The sequence below is a fragment of the Glycine soja genome, chromosome 12, assembly GCF_004193775.1.
Source record: "Glycine soja cultivar W05 chromosome 12, ASM419377v2, whole genome shotgun sequence".
Classification (NCBI taxonomy): Eukaryota; Viridiplantae; Streptophyta; class Magnoliopsida; order Fabales; family Fabaceae; genus Glycine; species Glycine soja.
This window is the reverse complement of record NC_041013.1, coordinates 3,469,256-3,489,227: the sequence shown is the minus strand read 5'-3', so window position 1 is coordinate 3,489,227 and position 19,972 is coordinate 3,469,256. Positions and strand designations below refer to the sequence as shown.

At 32.6% G+C, this 19,972-nt stretch overlaps 3 protein-coding genes and 1 non-coding gene across 4 annotated transcripts; 3 read left to right on the top strand and 1 right to left on the bottom strand.

The window, feature by feature from the left end:
• Positions 1-697: 697 nt before the first annotated feature.
• LOC114378056 lies at positions 698-1,477 on the top strand. The gene is made up of 2 exons (XM_028336567.1): positions 698-827; positions 938-1,477. Exons 1-2 carry the CDS (start codon positions 734-736, stop codon positions 1,171-1,173), a joined length of 330 nt encoding a protein of 109 aa, XP_028192368.1. The 5' UTR covers positions 698-733; the 3' UTR covers positions 1,174-1,477.
• A 4,417-nt stretch (positions 1,478-5,894) lies between these two features.
• Positions 5,895-9,090, top strand: LOC114378400 (cold-regulated 413 plasma membrane protein 1-like). Its single transcript, XM_028336991.1, has 4 exons — positions 5,895-6,161; positions 7,595-7,702; positions 7,797-7,867; positions 8,501-9,090. Exons 1-4 carry the CDS (start codon positions 5,998-6,000, stop codon positions 8,752-8,754), a joined length of 597 nt encoding a protein of 198 aa, XP_028192792.1. The 5' UTR covers positions 5,895-5,997; the 3' UTR covers positions 8,755-9,090.
• Positions 9,091-9,439: 349 nt separating this feature from the next.
• LOC114378399 (long chain acyl-CoA synthetase 2-like) lies at positions 9,440-19,527 on the bottom strand. Its single transcript, XM_028336990.1, has 19 exons — positions 19,257-19,527; positions 18,689-18,752; positions 17,982-18,071; positions 17,841-17,897; positions 17,369-17,417; positions 16,925-17,001; positions 16,407-16,443; positions 16,223-16,317; positions 15,944-16,108; positions 15,330-15,440; positions 15,153-15,240; positions 14,942-15,008; positions 14,782-14,857; positions 14,592-14,709; positions 14,079-14,324; positions 11,249-11,388; positions 10,919-11,101; positions 10,480-10,599; positions 9,440-9,771 (listed from the first exon to the last, which is right to left on the bottom strand). Exons 1-19 carry the CDS (start codon positions 19,403-19,405, stop codon positions 9,733-9,735), a joined length of 1,971 nt encoding a protein of 656 aa, XP_028192791.1. The 5' UTR covers positions 19,406-19,527; the 3' UTR covers positions 9,440-9,732.
• Positions 18,904-18,977, top strand: TRNAI-AAU. Its single transcript has one exon. It is a non-coding gene; the product is annotated as a tRNA-Ile (tRNA).
• Positions 19,528-19,972: the final 445 nt, after the last annotated feature.

Genomic DNA, 19,972 nt, shown 5'->3' with positions numbered 1-19,972 from the left:
TACTGGTATCAATTCTTCAATTGGAATTGAAACCCTCACGTTAATTTCTTAGATCTCTTTCGTATTCATGGTAATTGAATTTCTTGAATTGAAACCCTAACAGTTGCTTACATAATTGCGCAAGATGAGTTAAATTAGTGAATCCAAATGCTATTGATGTATATTATTTTATAATAATAATAATAATAATAATAATAATAATAATGATGATGATGATGATAATATTAAAATAAAATTATATTTAATTAACTTATATTAAAATGGGTATTTAAGTAAATTTAATATTAGTTTGCTAGTGTTATCCGTTGTTTATCAAACAATGTACAACATGAAAAGTTATTCTGTAAGCAGTGTGGGGATTTTGTCTTCTGAAGGTTATTAATTATAGTTACCCCGTGACATGGTTATAGATTATTAAAAAGAAACTTTTGAATTAAAAAAATTATATCATTTCAAAAGATTTTTAACTTTTTTTTTAAAGCTTTTTTATTTTTTATTTTAATTTTAAAGTAGTTTTCAAGATTAATAAAAAAAAAACTAGCTCAAATTATGAGTTTTATCTCTTTTCGTTGAGTTTGCGTTTCAAAATGTTGAAAATAAAGTTTAAATTGTAAGTAGTACTGCTTATGAACTTAAATATAAGTAAAATTAATTATTTTTTGTGCTAATTAATAACATGCAATTCTACTAATTATATTTTATTGTAAATATATTTCTCTTATTTATAAACTCTATGATATCCAAATCCAATTCTAGTAACATGCAATTCCACACTACACTTTGTAGACGCAGCTCACCCAGCATCAACGAAGGTTTATCCTCCGCAGGTAAAATTACACTTTACGTATTATCTCTTCATGTTACCAACTACCAAGTAACTCGAACCGGATACCTATGATTTCTGACTAACTAACTGAGAGAATGTTATCTGTAATAGGTACTGGAATTCTGGACGAAGCGGAGCGCGTGGGGATGAAGCGTGTCACAACCTTGTGTGTTCATGTTATCGTTCAACGCGCAGGGTGGGTTAGTGAACCAGTTTCCGATTTTGATAAAGTGGATGGGGAGGGTTTGCACAAGCAGCTGGCGGAGGAGATCAGGAGCGTTGTTGCAGCATGTAGTTGGGGACCATTGTTTTCAGCCAAGCTGGAGTGCTCTTCAGTCATGGATTAAGATTAGCTATATATTGGTCATGGCTTTAGGCATATATTATATGGGGATTACTATTCACCCAAATCCATTTGTTATTGGTCCCTATTAAGGGGTTCACACTATTTCTTTCCCCAGATACCCTTTTCACATAGATATGAGTATATTGTATAATTGTGCAACAAATTGTTTACTGAAGGGTGCAAATAAAAAATAAGCAACAGAAACATAATTATGCTATATAATTGTACAACAAAATCGTGTTTTCTTTGTTTTTTTTTTAAAAAAAAGGTGTGAGAAAAAATAATAAAAGCATGATTCCATTGAATACCATACAACTGAATTTCGTTTCTGTTATTTTTGAAGAGGTGCAAAAAAAACCAGTGAAAGCACTATTTTGTTACACATTATACGAAATCATGTTTCTGTTTCTTTTTAAAGGAGATGCAAAAAAAAAAAAAATAATGGAATTATGATTCTTTTTTTCATTGTTTTTTTTTCAGCCCAAAAACAAAAACTGCCCTTCTGTTACCCATTTTCATCTTCTTCTTCCTCTACAAGAACATATCTAATGATGGTGGGGGTGCGCGAAACAAGGGAAGGAATGTGACAATGTGGTGGTGTTTGGACACGGTGCTGAGGATGTTTGGTGCTGGTTGGGCCGGTGAGGGGTCTCATGCTCGCATATCTGAAGTTGGGAACAACGCTTGACACTGATCGTGATATTGCGTTCAAATTTGACTGGTGAAGGGGTCGTGCGATTCAAATCTGACCAATGAGAGGATTGCACAGTGAGGCAATGACACAGTGAGGGGGTCCATTTTTTTTTAAGTAGAAGCAATTTTGGCAAACTAATTATATAAATAAGACTAATATATATTAGATCATGTATAAATTAATTTATATAAAATTTATTATATTATTTTTTAAAAAAAATATTTTTAACTTATGCATAAGTTAATTTTAACTTTTAAAAAAATTAAATATTTTTTATCCAAACATACTTAACTTTGCAACGTTTTCCTGCAATTAATTTTCACCCCTTGCACATGTATTTAATGTGTTTTACAAGTATATATGCCATACATAGTGCATGGATCAACGAAACTTGATGTCCTTGCCCACCCAATCCCCACATTAGACGCCAGTTCCACGCGCTGATCACGAACCCAACCCACATTTCTGGATCAGCCGTCTTATTTATTTGTAAGTTACTATTTATTTCCACAATTCTGGATGAGTACACGCTAAAGAAAAAAAAATGTTTGTTATTTGTCTTTATATATTTATCATAAAAAAAAAACGTTTATGATGCAAGTCAGAATTTCCTCCATATTCACCCATTACATCACAAATGATAGTGTGATACTGTTACTAGAGAACAATCCTTTCAAATAGATCATGATTGTATTAGAGAATACCTTGAAGCTCAATATAATGAAAATATAAGGAATTAGTTTTTCTCAAAATTTAAAAAACAAGACACAAAACAATAATTTAAAGAAATGTTTTAGCAACACTTAAAAGAAAATGAGGATATCATGTATTTCTTTGATTGGTATTCAAATTATCGTAAAATAAACAATTTAGATTATCCATTTAATATAGAGATAAGCCCTTTAGAAAAAAAGATGAAAGGTAAAAAAAACATGGAAATTTTTTTTTGAAAAAATAATAGAATTTGAATATATATTCTCCTTTAAAAGGAATAAAAATTTAAATAAAAGACTTAAAAATAAATTGGTAGATAAATGATACATTAGAAAATGACGTTAACAAATAACAACTAAATTATTTTGAATCGGATTCAGTCATGGCTCTAGACCTAATCCGAAACCAGCATGGTGATTTCCATCTTTAATTAGGTTAACAGTTAAATTAAATTAAATAATGTAGCTCATAATGATGGGAGTATGGCCAAGGGCCCAAAACATCTAACTCCTCCAGACACATATTATCTTTCAGACATATAATAAATGCACCCACTTGTAAGAGTTAATGATGATGGATTCTACACACAACATACTCTCCCATGAGTGGAGAAAAATTATAATAAGCCAAGTTTTCATGATGAGCAAGGGTGGATACAGAAAGAAATATAAAGTAACGAAAAATAAATAGTGTAATACAGCTGTGCATGATACTTACATGTCTCTGTGGCCTCACAATCCACAAGTTCTGATAATCAACTAGAATACAAAATATGGAAGAATAAATTTCTTTTTCTTAAAAATAAGTTACGGAAAAAAAAAGCACTTGAAATATGCTGTGTCTTCTTAACATTACTTTCGTATACAAGGTGTTTGTGTTTATATTTTTAATTTTAATAAAAAAATTGGCTCATCCCAATTCAACTTATCCCTAACTTAATTGACCAGTGAATTGACTGAATCGAGTTGCAATTGGACTAGAATTACAGTGAGCTGAATTTCTTCAGTCCAACTCAACTCTCATCCATGGTAAGTTAGGTTGATATATGCGAATTACAGTTCATTCTGGCACCTTTTAAGACTCATGATATGTTTGAAGGACAAAAGAAAGATAGAGAAAATAATTATGTATATTTTTGTTATGTTAAAGTGAAAAATAGAAAACGGTTTTTAAACTAAAAATTAATTTTCCTTTTTACTTTTATGTTTCTTATTGAAATTTCAAATTTTAACTATCGTCATTTTCTCTCAACGTATTAAAGTGTTGGGGAAAAAATCTTCTTCATGCACAATCAGGATCAACCGTATGGGATACACATAGCAAAATCACAAATATAAATAATGAAAGACACAAATTTTATGTGATTCAACATCTTGCCTAGAATCATAGAAACATTTCAACAAATATTTATTATCTAAAACAAATTATAATTTTTTAAGACAAACTTAAAAAATCCTCCTATTATAAGATCCCCTCTTACTTGGCGTAGTGACCCTCCTCTCTCTAGCTAGATACAGTGACAATCTAATAATTTTCTTTATTAGTGGGAACAAAGAAATAATCTTACGAAGAAAATATTATAAGCTTATAGAGAAATTAGGAACGGTTAAAATTAAAAACTAAAATGGATAAAATTAGTATCAAATTAGTACTAATTTATTTTCTTTATTAGGTTTTTTAATTTTTTTATATTTATTTTTTAAAATAATTATTATACAAGGAAAATACTTATTGTTTCATCGAGGCAAAAACTGACAATTACTTACACATTAAGTAAAAATAATTACTTTGTGGCACAATTTCTCTTATTGTCCCCACTGTACTTCTAGCATTGGCCGGATAATGTCTTCATTCTTCACATGATTCTTATATATAACAAACGTTCATAACTTCCTTCGTAATAAGCACTTAATGAACATTGACAATTCCACATATACACTTATCCACTCGTCATGGTAGTGAGATTCTCCTATAGTCAAAATACATTTACCCATTCTTAGAATGCACCTCTTGACTTTCCATATATATTTATATTATTAATTTTTAATACACATTTATATTAATTTTTGAAAATTTAAATTAATTTTCCCAACACAAAAAATTAAAATCAAATATATGATTCATTTAAATTTCAAAATTTCATTATCATGATTTTTTTTCCAACTCGTATCAAGATCATTTCATAATAGGTTGTGTCATATCTCTAATGATTACCTTCTTATAATTTTCATGTCTAATAAACTAAATCATATTTTAGTAAATAATTAATGAACAAGAATAACTTATCCCACTTAATTTATAACATTCCAAACATTTACATAATGGGTGGTGTCACATCCTCCTATGAATGCACTCATGCACCTGTCGTGTCTAATCAACTAAAGCATGTCATTGTAAATATTTACTTATCAAGATCAACTTACCTAAATTTAGAATAAGTTGATAACCTACTCATTTTGCATTATTATATACACTAATATACACTATGTCGGCATAAAACCAATTCAAACCAAAACAAAATACTAAAAAAAACATCTAACGGCCCAAAAACTAAACCGGTTGTTGAGTCGGCCGAATGTGACATATTGGCCCATACGGCAGGAGGGAGATATGTGTTGCTACGTGGCAGACAGGGCCTCTTTTCCCATTGTTTATTTCCTTTACTTTTTTTTAATACAAACACGTCATATTATATCATTAAGAATAAGAAATTAGATACATGATGGATTAAAGTAAAAAATATGTCTATAAGGAAAAGACCTGGCCATCCTAACTAGCTTCTTATGAGTATCTTGATTGACTTGTCCACATACAAACTTAATAAAAAAAAATTAAAAATACTATAAATTTTTTCCTTACATTGGGAAAGAATAGTACCAAATTCACATGACACCATTCACACAAATGATAGAATGTAAATAAAATTAAAAAAAATAAAAAAATGTCTTTTTTCTGATAATTTGGGTCGACTGTAATTAAGGTTTCTATATTTTTATATTGTTGAATTTGATGCTCAAACTTTAAAAATATGTAAATTTAGTTTTTATTTTAAGCCATTTTTGGTTTTTATAAATAATTAATTAGGAATTAAATTTACATGCTTTTAAAGGTATGGAATACATCAATATAAAAATACAAAATCTTAATAAAAAAAATACACAGAGATATAATATTAGTATAGATAGATGCTGGAATTTTCTTGCGTGTAGGACTTTTCTTGCTGAAAAAGTGTTGAGAGAAAGCAAGAGCAGCTGTCATACAGTCATAGGCTAGCGCGTCTATATCTGCCTTCATTATTGGTAAAGCATTAATCTCCACGTGGCCTTTCCTTATCATAGTGGTAAGATGTGCAATTGTACATATAGCTCTTAATGTTTGCTTTGACTTTGTTTCATAGGCTCCTTTTTGATTACGAAAATGTGGAAGAGAACGGGTTTTGAAGAAGAAGCAGTTCAATTGATCAACTCAGATTTCAGGGACCTAAGTCTAGCTGCTAATAGACTCGCCCATCATGCCATCAAACTTGGTGGCATTGGCTTTGGAGCCTCTTTTTTCGGATTGTTTGCTGCCATTGCTGCTATGTATGTACTCTTCTTACTTCTTACTCTCATTTTTTATTATTTGGGTAAATATTAGTTTATTACTTTTGTTAGAAATCTCACTTGAGTTATGCTTTTATTTCTTCCATTTTGCAATTTTATTCAAGTTCTTTAAAACTGTATCAGATTTTGCTTTCGTTTATCTTTTAATTAATTAATGACCTTCATCACTCAGTTGTTTTATGGATCATGTGAGTGACTCGCTTGCCCAGCAAGCGGAACTGGAATGAATATGAATAAGATGTTGCTGTGATTGGATCTAACTCCATATATCAATCACTTAGTTGTTGCTCTGTTTTTATTATATATGTTACGGACGAGAATACTTTCATGTTAAATTTGTTCTATAACCCTAATTCCTAAGCCATGTTTTCCTTCTCCCCCCACAAGAATGCGGAATAATGCATTCAAACTCTTTTTTTTATCAAATGTTAATTGCTAGTTTGTTAGTAATAGGGATCCAACACACTATCTTTTTCTTTCTTTCTTCTTTCTTAAACACTTAATCAACTTGTATCTCTCCATTCAAACTTTGTATTCATGCTTGTTGAGAAATTTTGATGTACTTGAATACTGGCATGATGTGCAATCAATGAGCCGGTCATTGAATTGGTTCTCAGATGAATTTTTTTTTTAGCTAATTAGATTGATTGCAAAAATATATAAAACTGATACAGCTCAATCTAACTGAACTAGTATGGATAGAATTCATAAGTTAAAAATATAATTACAAATTATTATGAGTTTTACAATATACATTAACTCGAGCGAAATAATTAATTTTATATTAAGATGTAATACATAACTTTATTAATAAGTATGGATAAAATGAAAAATATTGAGATAAAATATCATATAGTATGAATAATTTAAACATTTATGTGCTATGTTTTCTTTTACTTTAATTATTAATAACTGTATATATTTTTTATTAGAGCAATAACTGTTAACGATCAAAATAATTATAATAGACTATAGATTGTATCCAATACAAAATAAGTTGCTTACATAAAGTGGGTGGATGATGAAATCAATTTTGAGTATGGATAAGGTTCATTCGACAGACAAGATATTATTAAAGCAGGTCCACCATCTTATCTGCTCTCCTAATGTTAATACACACGCAGTCAATATCTTCTGTGTTGAATTGTTTGTGGTTATTCAAAGTAATAGTTTTTTATGTTATCCCACAAGGAACTGTGAAGCGCATGTGCATGGTGCAGCCAAACATTTTTCTTTTTCCATTAAAAAAAGTTGTATTCATATAAAAATCCATACAATCTATGTTTAGCACAACAAAATAGAAACAGACTTTGTTAGAGCCAATTGCACAAGCAAGCACACTTTGGAATTTACTTGGTGTTAGCTTTCATAGTTTTTCTATGACTTCCCTGATTATTGTAACATGTTTGCAGTTATCTGTTGATTTTGGATCGTACAAACTGGAAAACAAATATTCTCACAGCACTACTCATTCCATACATTTTCTTCAGCTTGCCTTCATTAATTTTCGACGTCTTCAGGTGACTAGCGTGTCACGCTTTATTGTGTTCAATTTTGTACCATCATTTTTCTGTAATATTAATTTTCCTTTTTATTATCATTCTACTTACGCAGGGGAGAGCTTGGAAAATGGATTGCTGCAGTTGCTGTTGTATTACGCCTTTTCCTTCCAAGACACTTCCCTGGTATGGTATAACTGCTTACAGTATAAGTTAGTGTCTCCTAGAGCAATGTGCTTTTACCCATTGATTAAACTTGAAAACATGCAACTATTTTGCTGCTATCCTTATTGATGATCAGTGTCATTCTAGAACAAAGTACAACCAACTCAACATTTCTTTAGGACAAAACTTGGATATATTTTAGTTTCGTTTCCCAATCAAAATTGAATTTTCACTTCATTACTTCGCTTGATAAAATTTTGCATTTAAACTCAGCATAAGTTACTAAAATAAAATGTCAATATTGATAGGAGAATGTTAAAAAATGGATTATGAGTCTCACTCAACCTTATAAAATCAACTTGTAAAGTGAGGATTGCACCCAACTTATATAGTCTATTTCGGATCTATCATTAATTAGTGTGAGACTTCAACATGTTTCCCTTTTGTCCATAACTACTGTGTCATGTGAGACTTTCAACACATCCCGCTATCTAGGAGTGACCTAAATTTAGGTGGTTTTTTCCAACCAAGAACAACACTCAAAACAATTAAGGAACTACTAACCCACTTGGTATCAAAGATATATATATCAGTCTTCTTAATAATACTAAAAATTAAGTATAAGGTTAATAACCGGTATGATTGTTACTGCAGATTGGCTGGAATTGCCTGGTGCTCTGATTCTTCTTATCGTTGTAGCTCCTTCTCTAATTGCAAGCACCTTTAGAGACAACATTGTTGGGGTGGTAGTGTGCCTCATCATTGCATGTTATTTGCTGCAAGAACACATTCGGGCTTCTGGTGGTTTCAGAAACTCCTTCACTAAAGCTCACGGCATATCAAATTCCATTGGCATAATACTTCTGTTGGTTTATCCCATCTGGGCGCTGGTGGTCATACTTTTTTAGGCACCACCATTTGGACTTGGTTGATATGTGAGAATTAAACCAAGTGTCTTCTGTATCATTCATTTGTTGCAACTTGATATCTATAAACACCCGGCCATTGTTTTGTGATTCATGTTTGTCCTAAGACCTAAAGTTAGCATGTGTTAAAAAGTGGAATAAAATCTCAGTTTAAGTCCTCTGGTTTCATAGAATGTAGCAAACAAAAGATGAAGAGGATTGATGTGGTGTCTTTCTAGCTGTCGTGTATTCATAAATCATGTATGATTTGGGAAATCGTTGTATTTTTACCTGTGGGATATAATATAAATTTACATTTGTTGCTGTTCTGTATTATTACATCATTTTGTTTCCAGCAAATGCATTCCTAGCAACTACAACAGAATTCCCTCTGAACATGAAAACTCAATATGCCAAATAGGTCAAGACACCAGAGGTTTTCGGGACTTGCAAAGTATAGCAACTTTAAAAGTAGTTGCAACTTATTTAGTTGGACTTTCTAGTTCTTAAAAATACTACTTTTATCTTTATCACACTTCAAAAGTGTAATTTCCGCCATCTCTTTAACTTATCATTATCAACATATACTCAAAGCATTGTTAACAAGCTTAAGGTCAAGAGTGGCGTGAAAAATAATACAAGTTCAGCATTACCCTAATCCACTGTATTCTAATGGCTATAGACTTGATGAGGGAACAAGCACTAGGCCCAAAATGGCTTGATAAAAAAAAGGAGCAAAAACACATGTTCCAAGGCCACGAAACATCAAGCTTATCAGAATTTCCAACTATCATTTTGTAATCTTTTTAAGAATGCTGAGTGGATAAACTCAGTTACTATTTCAATATAAAGTTTTATTTGTAGCTTTTCACTTAACTTAAGAACCAAAGTGTACAAAAAATTAAAATGGATTCTGTGGAAACTGTCTGGAATCAGTATAATTGCATATATAATCCCCGATAGCCACCTGGCTCAAACCATCTATGCCTTCGCTTCCTTGTATAGTTGATCAATACACTCCTGTAAATAATGTTGGCAAAGAGTAACATTTTTTATTAAATTTGGAGAAAGATTTCAACATGCATTTTAATTTCTGGTACTCTAACATTAGAGTAGGATTCCTCAAATGAGGAGGACAGAATTTCAGAGCAGATTTTTGTAATGTTTTCACATAGATCAGATTATGGTTCCATAGACATAACAAATGTCAAGGGATCAAATCTGACCTGTATTATGTACTTTTAGTACCACTGGTACTCATTAATATAATATTATTTTTGCAGAAAAAAAAAATGAGTAACATTTATATAATTAGTAAGTGGAAAAAACCTGGATGCAGTTCCTTGTGTGTTGTTTGTATTGTTTTTCAATTAGAATTGGAGTTTCATTTTGGTAATCCACATAATTTTAATGCAAACTATTATCACATGTTTTACCGAATTAAAACTCCAATTCTAATTAGAAAACAGTACAAACAAAACCTAAAAAACTGTTTCTAAGTTTTGTAATTTTGTTCTTAGAAAGTAAAGCACTCCAAAATCTAATTGAAATTATGAATAAGGTAATGCTTCCTATTAGCTGAAACTGGTGCACATTTTGGTACAAACCATGAATCATACTACTAATTCAAGATGTTAAGGAAACAAATAACAAAAATAAAACTGTACTACTATAAAGTGAAATAGAAAGTTACGAATTACAATGTTGATCACAGAACAAGAGACAAACCTTATACTGCTTGAGCAATTGAGGTCTCTTCAACTTGAATGTTGGTGTTATCAGATCTCTCTCCATGTCAAAGGGAATTGGTTCCAAATGAACTGCTTTTAGCAGCTCAAAACCTCTAAGCTGATAGAATATCAATAACGTCAAATGTAACCAGCAAGACCAAAATATAGCGTAACACCAGAAACTAAACGAGTAAACTCTCAGTAGTCCTTGAGATTGTTTGGGTTGATTATTCTCTAACTTGAACAAAATGACATTCAATTTTAGCCTTTCTTAGGTCCAAAACAATGATAAAAGTAAAAAAAAAAAAAAACTAAAATGAATGAGTTTTTTCGAAGTTAGAAACAAACATAGCATTCATGACCTAATTATAACGTAGGACTAATCTGAGTGTTTATTCAAAATTAAATTCATGGATTTGGGCATTCTATATACATACTTGGTGTTTCTGACCAGTGTTGTTGAGCTCATCCAAAATGTATTTTCTTGCCTTTGGATTTTCACATAAAGATTTGAAATCATCTGTAGAATTATGCTTCACTGCCCAATCCTCAAGGGCCTTTCTTTCAGGGACCACCACTGCCACCAAGAAAGATTCAAAACTGTTTCCATAGACCCAAATCTGCATATGGAATATTATACATAAATTTAATAGTTGAGCTATTTGTAAGTCCACTTTCCCAACAAAACTAGGCATCCAACACAAATGCAATGCAATTAATGTTGCTCTAATTTTACTGAATGTTCTATGCTTGAAGCAGAAACATACCGATGTTATAAGGGGGCACTGTAAGTATTTGTTTTCAATATTCTCCACAGCAACATATTCTCCTTGAGACAACTTAAAGATATTCTTTTTTCTATCAATAATTTTCATGGCTCCATTTGGCTGCCATTCTCCAATGTCACCTGTAATGATTTTCAAATTATTTTAAAACACGCTGCATTTTGATGTTCATGACAAAACTCCCTAACTTGATCTCCTATGTGCCCTCTTTGTAACATCCCAATTTTTCGTAAATAAATTTAAAAAGCTTTTTAGTAATAAATAAATAAATAAATAAATATAGAGCAAATAATAGGCTGAGTACCCTAGGTATAAATAGTTATGTTAAGTCAGCTGTCTCCTTTTGGCCTCATTTTCGTTTTTCCCCTTCTCCTCTCAAAACCCTTTCTTTTTCCCGCAGCCCACCAAACCAGTCTCAGAAAAACGACGATCTCGAACCCGTTCACCGTTGGATCGTCGTGAAATTTGAGTATCATGTTCGCAACACAATTCCGAGCATTCTCACCGTTGGGAATTTCGATATCATGTCTTAACTAAGAGAAAAACCATTCGCATTGTAGCCTTTTTCTTTCCCGTAGAAACCCAGAGCTGTCTTGGTAAAACTACGATCCCGGTTTCGTTAACCGTTGGATTACTGTGAAATTTGGATATGTTGTTAGAAATTCAATTCCGCACGCTTCCACCGTTGGGATTTGCGAGATAATATTCGTGGAGGGAGAAAAAGGAATCGTAGGAAGACAGTACAAGTGGAGGTTTCAATCTCTTCTCCGTCTCTCTGACGTTTGGAAATTCTATCGGAGCAGTCGGATGAATAATTGAAAGAATTTCCGGGAACCGCTAGAGATGTTGCTATCGCTGGCTGAAGACACGTGAGCCCGCTTAGAGGTAAGGGATGAGTTATTCACAGTTGGGGATTAGTGAGAACATGTGTAGGGATCCTTAGAGGATTAAATTGGGATTTTATTTTGGGATGTTTGTTAAATTGCAATTTTTCCTTTATGACTATAAATAAAATATTGATGTCCTGATGAAAATTGCTTGATAAATTGTGCTCTTGATATTTGTATATTTGGACCTATGATTTGGATATAATTGCGTAATATTATTTGAGGGGTTTTAGTCCTCATGTTGTGATAGTCTTTTATATAAATTGTTATATTGAGGATATGAAATGATAATTCAAATTGTGAGTATGTAATGAATTGTAGAATAACATGTTGCTTTGAGATTATAATATTGTTATTGAGATTGAGTATAAGTGTAAAGTTGAACATGTGTTAATTTGTGAGATACGTGTAAACATGTGATGGTGGATTGTGACACTATGAGATGTGAAATTGTGAATGAGTTCTAGTTGTGGATAAGTGTGTAGTTAACACTTGATGTGAAATTACTTGTGTTGTAAGCTATGAATTGTACAATACCCGACCAGCGTTATCTTGAGAAAAGCGTTGATGCGCAGTGTTAAAGAGAAAATGTAGGTTTCCTATTTAGGAACCAGTGTTAAATCGTAGCGCAATTGTGTTGAACGTGTTTAAAACACGAGTGTAAGGTCGTGAGTATTGTATAATTCATGAGCAGTGTCTGCATGTAAAAAAAAAAATTATTTTAGGGGTTGGACCTGAATCAGGAGGGAGAGGCCCTGACGGACTCTTCGGAGTGTAGGCCTTGGGGGTCACCGGGTTTGAGTGCTCCTTTAAGCCTATGTTGATCTCATATGGTTGGAGCATTCTCGCAAAACATCGTGACCCTGACTGGTCTCCCTATGATCTTACTTAGTGAGAGTGACCTGACAAACCCATTGTGTGGTGTGTCTTGTTATGTACTCCTAAGCGCCCCAGGGTGGTTTTTCACTGACATGGTACCACATTGCATATAGAATTGAGTCTTAGCATAACTATTGCATATGCTTGCTAATTGATGTGTTATTATATCTTGATCGAAGTGTGGGATTTTTGTGTAATGTGATTGATAATTGAAAAGTGAATTTTGAATGACGAAGTGGTGAAGTTACGTGAACTATGTTTAAGCAAGTGGTATCTCATTTATATAATATGTATATTTAATTGTCTTGTTTCTCTATTAGCTAGGAATGTGATAACTCACTCCCTATGTGTTGTTGTGTTTGGATCCTGTGATGATCTTGAACTTGTGTTCGGGGGAGCAGATGAATAGGTGGATGACTATGAAGAACCTCATGCTAGAGGACACGGGAACACCACGCTCTGATAGGATGTGACATTAGGATATAGGTTCTATATTAATTGTATGAGACTTATATGACTTTCTTTGAGTCGAGATGACTTTATTATTTATTTGGACAAGTTTGAATATGATGTAGAAGAAAGTGAATGTGAGCCTTTTACCCATTTGAAAAGCTTGTATTTAAAAATGTTTTAAAAATACTTTTAATTAATATTTGAATTTTTATTCCTTTATTAATATATATGTGAGGGGTAGAGGGTGTCACACTCTTCACTGGGATTCCAAATTTAATGACCATAGTTGAACTAATTCTTATACGAAGGTCTTTCTGGATTGCTCAATTATCAATGAAAATCCCCTTGAGGCCTTGACCATTTCAACACAGCATATCGAGAAATTACCTAGTGTTAATAGTCCATAAACCCCTTTTGACTGTGTATATGCCATTCTATCTAGTAGCAGTTTACATGATTCTGAGTGGTGTCTAAAGTCTAAACAACTAAGAATACTGAACCATTAAGTGGAGAATCCTAATGAAGCTTGGAAAAAGGAACTCTTCATTGGCATTGTAGACCACCGTTTATTTCACAACAATATGAGGGTTTACCTGTATGAAACCAACCATCAACCATAACCTCTTCAGTAAGATCTTGATGCTTGTGGTAACCAGAGAACAAGGTATTCCCTCTAAGGCAAATTTCTCCCCGGGCTTCACTGGAGAGTGCATCATACCCCATCTCTGGCACAGATTCAAGCCTGGACTCAATGGTTGTCATAGGAACTCCAATCGTTCCCATCATAGAAAACACATTGCTTATTGCAGTGAAACACCCACCACAACTTTCGGTAAGACCTGTCACATCAAAATGATAATAAATTAACATTGCATAATTAAATGGCTACACACCCTCATAAGCAAGTGGATTAGAAATATGATTAACATGTAACTAATACTTCTATAGAATGCATTTAAGAACAAAAAAAGTAGAATCAAATCAAGGAATGCCAGAATCATGCTACAACAGATTAACAGAATTAAAATTTACTATTGAAGAGCTGTCATAAAAATGACATAAAACAATACACCAGCACTTTTTAGCAAAAGATGCAGATACCATACCATATCCTTGTGACATAGTAGCTCCAAAAGTGACCCTCAAAAACTCCTCCACATGCCTAGGCAAAGGAGCAGCTCCTGATAACAGGAGACGAACCCGTCCACCTAATGCTTGTTTTATCTATCCATAAAACCAATATTTCAATTTTCAAAACGAGTTTCTGAACAAGAATCACAGAGTAAAATAGAATACCTTATCAAACACAAGCTTATCAAACAAAGGTGCTGCTTTGTCTTGGGGAAGACCCTTCTCCAGATATCCCAACTTGCTGTCAGTAGATTCTAGATTAGTTTGCACTAGGATAGAAGTGGAGAAGTCTAAAATGGTAGTAGGGTTTGGTAGCAGTACATACTAGTTATATGCATATTGAAACAATGTACTTTGCAGTGCTCCTCCAGATGAAATTTTGCTACTGATACCTTCAGGCACAAAGCATATAGTCAATGCTTATTGGACAACATAGTTAGTACTTACAAGAGTACATGTAGCTTAAATTCAATACTTAGAGCACTATAGCACATACCAAGATAAGAGCGCTAGTACAAGAAGCATTCTAGCCTTACCAGCATAAACACGATCATAAACTCTAGGAACGGCACAAAATAGAGTTGGTTTCAGTGCTTGAATATCTTCCATCAAGAATCTGACATCCTGCCAGAATTAACATAACAAAAATCCGTGAGAGAAAATATTAGATAATGAGCCAGAATTTAATAATAGGAATTGAATACAAAACTTACGCCTTGCCAAAATCCAATTGAGGAGCCCTTGTAAATGCAATAGGTCTCCATTATCTGGTCATATACATGAGCAAGAGGAAGGAAAGAAAAGTACACGTCGTCTTCTGTTCCCTATCAATAATACATAGTTTATGCTTCATGTGAGCACATATCATTACATAAATATGACAAGCTCATACATGTCTTTTTCCTCTTCATTCATCTACTTATAGTAGAATATGACTAACACATTCGGCATATGTCCCAAGTCCCAAGAAAACTGATGAGCTTTAATTTCTGTAGCATCAGGAAACTTCATTAAGTCTAGCCATGCATTTATCTAATTCATGGAATCATGGAAAAAATATATGGCACCTATGTTCTGTACTAACTTTAGAGACAAGGTCCTGAGCACCATGTTATTGTGAGAATGACAAAATAGAAGTGCACAAAATGAAAAGGAAATGAAGCCTTGAAGACTAGCATCACCTACAATTCTCACATACTTGTAAATAAATAAATAAAAAACACAAATGGCAAAACTAATAAAAGTTTTTCTGAGGGGTGGAGGTGGCAGATTTTTCCCTAGCTTGAAAAATATAACATGAAACTAGTGAGAAAAATGATTATCTTACCACTCTGTCAGTTAAATTAAGTATTTGGTCAATAGACAACACTTGAGTCATGAAAGCCTCATTCTTAATAATGACCCCTTTGGGCTCGCCTGTTGTTCCACTTGTGTACATGATTGTGCAGATGTTAGTCTTCTTTTTCAGTGGAAGGTCTAAATCCATATTTCCCTGGAGAAATGGAGATACAGTATCAAGTATTAAAAAATCTACTTCACGATACTCAATCAAAATGACTCTATTAATTATAAACATCAATATTAAATTAAGAATCAGGGTTCCTACCAACTGGAGAAACTCTTCCCACGAGAAGCAAGATGCACCAAGCTCCTCAGCTTCCTTCTTTTGTGTGGTTGAAACATTACCAAAACTCACAACAGCTACATCAGTAAATTAAAGAGGTTGGTTACCATTAAAAGATGGAAGACAACTAATAGTAACAGAGACATAATAGACACATTTGACTTACTTTTAAGACTGGAACACCGATCAAGGCATGACAAAACCTGTGGAAACAGTCATCACTTTAGTAGGAATTGAGGGGGAAAACAAAAATATAAGAGAAATACCCAATGCTGTCCCAGATGATAGGATAATTATCTTCAGGAAGCTCAATGGATTACTTAAAATGTTACAAGAATTAAAGCAAATAAAAATATAAAAAAGGACTGGCAGTATGTGCAACATTCTATCAATTTCAAAATATAATACCTGATTTTAACTATTGTTTTAAACAAGTGGTTTACAGAAAATAAATTTATATAACTCATTTTAAAAGCTACTAATGAATTTCTGATCCTACAATTTGTAACAAAACAGATTGATGGCCAATTGAAATAGTTATATGTTGAAGGTATCTAACATGCAAAGCTAGCATCCAGAATAATAAAGGGAAAGAAAAACTCTAATATGGTTCATCTTGCTGAAATCAAAATCCCTCCAAGGAAACAATAAAGGTTATGCTCCAAGAAATATGATAGAACTTACAGAAGGAAACTTGTTATCCTGTACAAATGCAATCGAAACTTCAGCATGGTTTATGATAAACTCCACAGCATTAGGACCTGTTAGGCATAAATTTAGAGTCGTTTTCTAGCTGAATGACACGAGTGTAAAAGATACATGACAAACTCTGAGTTCCCGAATTCCTTGGGAAATTTTTTTAAAGGTTTAAATATATTTTTGTCCTTAAAATTTAGTATTTTTTTGTTTTTCATTCTTGTAAAATTATTTTTTTGTTTTTAGTCCTTAAAAGTACCTTAAACAATGCTTTGAAGAGTGAAAAAAACATTATCTAAAACCTCATAAAAACCACAAGGACTAAAAACAAAAATACATTAAATTGCAAAGACTAAAAAGATATTTAAGCCTTTTTTAAATAAGTAAAAGCAAACACATTGAGAGTTATTGGAAAAGGAACAAAACACAAACCCAGGGTGTCATATAATGGGACATATGTTACTGCATAACTATTGCAAGCCTGCAAACAGCAAATTTGAATCATGTCACTCAAGTCCCACTGGAAAAATTGCTGAGGATGAAAATACAATATAATTATAAGGTATCAATCCTTGTGATGTTAAGTGAAGAACAATAATACAAACAAGGTTACAAAACTAATTTTTTAGTTGCCTATTCATAATTTTAATTAGGAACAATAGAGAAACGTTACCAACGCACTCTTTCTAAACATACTCTTTAATTACTGAATGAATTTCCAATGTGGGCACAAATAAATATCATGAGCCCACTCTCTATTAGGCGAGTCTGTGTGAAAGAATATGTAGATATCATCGCTCTTCAACCAAATAATTACTTAAATTTAATTTTATCCCTAATTGTGTTTAACATACTAAAAGGGTTGGTTAAGTGTAATTTCCCCTACAAAAACAAGGTGTCTTACCTCCATTGCAATTATCCATTCGGGGCAGTTGGACCCATATATGCCACAACGGTCTCCCTTGTTATATAAAAAGAACGAGTTAGATTTATTGCATACATATTTCCCAATACATAGTATCTTAAATAGAGCAAGATGGGTTACAGGATTGACATCACGGCTCCTCATGGCGGAACCCATTCGGATGGCAGCATCATAAGCCTCCTGATATGTGATCCATTCATAGGGACCCACCTGCAAATTCAGTTCAATGTTCACATAGTGTACCTAATGCATGTAATGTTCATAATCTGTAATGTAATGTTGGAGGATAAATTTGACATAATTTTATTTTGTACGATCAAATTGAGGGATCAATTTAACATTAAGTGTGTGTTTAGATGTTTTCATTATAGAATCAAATTAGGATTAAAATTCAGTATAAATTTATTAATCTAACAAAAAAGTTACTCAAAGTAACATCAATTAAAAGCTACTTAAAGTTAAGAATAAAACTAATATAAATTTTTCGCTAATTGAAAAGTGTCAAACAGATCAAAACTAAATCAAATTTGATTAACTATAGACTCAAGTTTGGTGGTTCCAAATGTGAAATCAAACAAATTCTAAGTTTGACGACATAACATAATTATTATATTTTTACATATATACTACAAAATTACTGTATTTAAGAAAAAATTGTTTTCTCAATAAATAACACATAAGGAGCTGGATTACAAAAATTGATAGGCTACAAATAAAGTCAAAACTAGAATTGCCAGGCTACTTCTTGTAAAAAGAAATAAAAAATTGTCAAGCTATTGTCAGTAAGAAATGATGGAAGAAACAAAAACACATGAAAAAGTTGGTACCTTGGAATCGGATTTTTGACGCCGACCCAGCATTGGGTTGCTGGGGCACCTCGTTGTCGTGTCCCTGCATAGGGAATCATGGAAACTGCTAAGAATGATTTCTCAAACCCCACTACAACTACAACTCACTCGACCACTTCCAATGCAATCTCCATTAGAGATACACCGTTTTTGTCTTTTGATGAATTACGTAGAGTTTGAAGTTTCTAACAAATGGCCTATTAGCTCAGTTGGTTAGAGCGTCGTGCTAATAACGCGAAGGTCGCAGGTTCGAAACCTGCATGGGCCATTTTGTTGATTTTCAAACTGTTTTTGGATTTTAATTTAACATCAAATATAGTTATCCAGAATTCATGAAATGAATTAGCTAAACATCTAATTTTTATTTTTATTTTTTTATTTTTGGACCTGTTAATGTCTAAAAAAATGCGTGAAATGCAAAGAATGATTTGACTTCTAAGAAGAACAAAACCGGTTTCCCTTGAGTTTTTCATCATAACTTAAAAACGTTTGTGCATTATGTACATAAACATTGGAACAAGGAATGCTATGTATTAATGAAAGTGACCTGAAGAATTCCCATGGAGATTCAAAATGAGAAGGTAAAACAGTCAAAGCATCCTTGGCATAAATGCATCTGTAGACAGGACCTGCTGATGGCTTTTCATGAGTTGCTGGCCTTGCCTCTTCCACCTTCACGGTGTACACCTCCGGCATTTTGAGTGGGGATTCGATTGTTAAACAAAATGGTGGTATTTTGTTGTCTAAAAAGCCTTTAAAGAATGGTAGTAGTAGTAGTAGATGGCGTTAGAAGAGTTGGTTGAGCTGAAAGCTGAAGCAATAAATTCCAAGATTACGTTTTGGATGAATATCTCAACTATTTATGTAACGGGTTTTTTTATTAGCCTCTCTATGCAGTTTGCAACACTAGTCTGTTTTCAGCACTGCAACCACCTTAAGCATTTATTTTCTCTGTCAAAGTTAGGTGTGAAGTTACCTTACCTCTTTTTATCTCTCATCTATCGTGCATATAGACAACTAGCATTTTTCTTCGGTAAAAACTAGAAAACTAGTATGTAATTAGTGGGTGTTTAGAAAATTATCTGATATCTTTTGTATATTTAAAATATCTACCAATAAAAAAATTGTATTTGAAAATGAATAAAAAAGGATAATAGTCACTTTTGTTCTTCAATATGTAATTCGCTGACAAATATGTTCCTGAAAAATTAAAATACAAAATTTGGTCTATGAAATTGTAAAAGGTACGACAAATATATTCGA

What these genes read in the sequence shown, in the direction of transcription:
- LOC114378056 (XM_028336567.1), top strand. Translation starts at nt 734, where the DNA reads ATGATATCCAAATCCAATTCTAGTAACATGCAATTCCACACTACACTT. An exon ending in CGAAGGTTTATCCTCCGCAG is followed by an intron (nt 828 to 937) that starts GTAAAATTACAC and finishes TATCTGTAATAG; the next exon opens with GTACTGGAATTCTGGACGAA.
- LOC114378400 (XM_028336991.1), top strand. Translation starts at nt 5,998, where the DNA reads ATGTGGAAGAGAACGGGTTTTGAAGAAGAAGCAGTTCAATTGATCAAC. An exon ending in TTAATTTTCGACGTCTTCAG is followed by an intron (nt 7,703 to 7,796) that starts GTGACTAGCGTG and finishes CTACTTACGCAG; the next exon opens with GGGAGAGCTTGGAAAATGGA. An exon ending in CCTTCCAAGACACTTCCCTG is followed by an intron (nt 7,868 to 8,500) that starts GTATGGTATAAC and finishes TTGTTACTGCAG; the next exon opens with ATTGGCTGGAATTGCCTGGT.
- LOC114378399 (XM_028336990.1), bottom strand. Translation starts at nt 19,405, where the DNA reads ATGCCGGAGGTGTACACCGTGAAGGTGGAAGAGGCAAGGCCAGCAACT. An exon ending in TCTCCATGGGAATTCTTCAG is followed by an intron (nt 18,753 to 19,256) that starts GTCACTTTCATT and finishes TTCCCTATGCAG; the next exon opens with GGACACGACAACGAGGTGCC. An exon ending in TTTCAATATGCATATAACTA is followed by an intron (nt 14,858 to 14,941) that starts GTATGTACTGCT and finishes ATCTACTGACAG; the next exon opens with CAAGTTGGGATATCTGGAGA.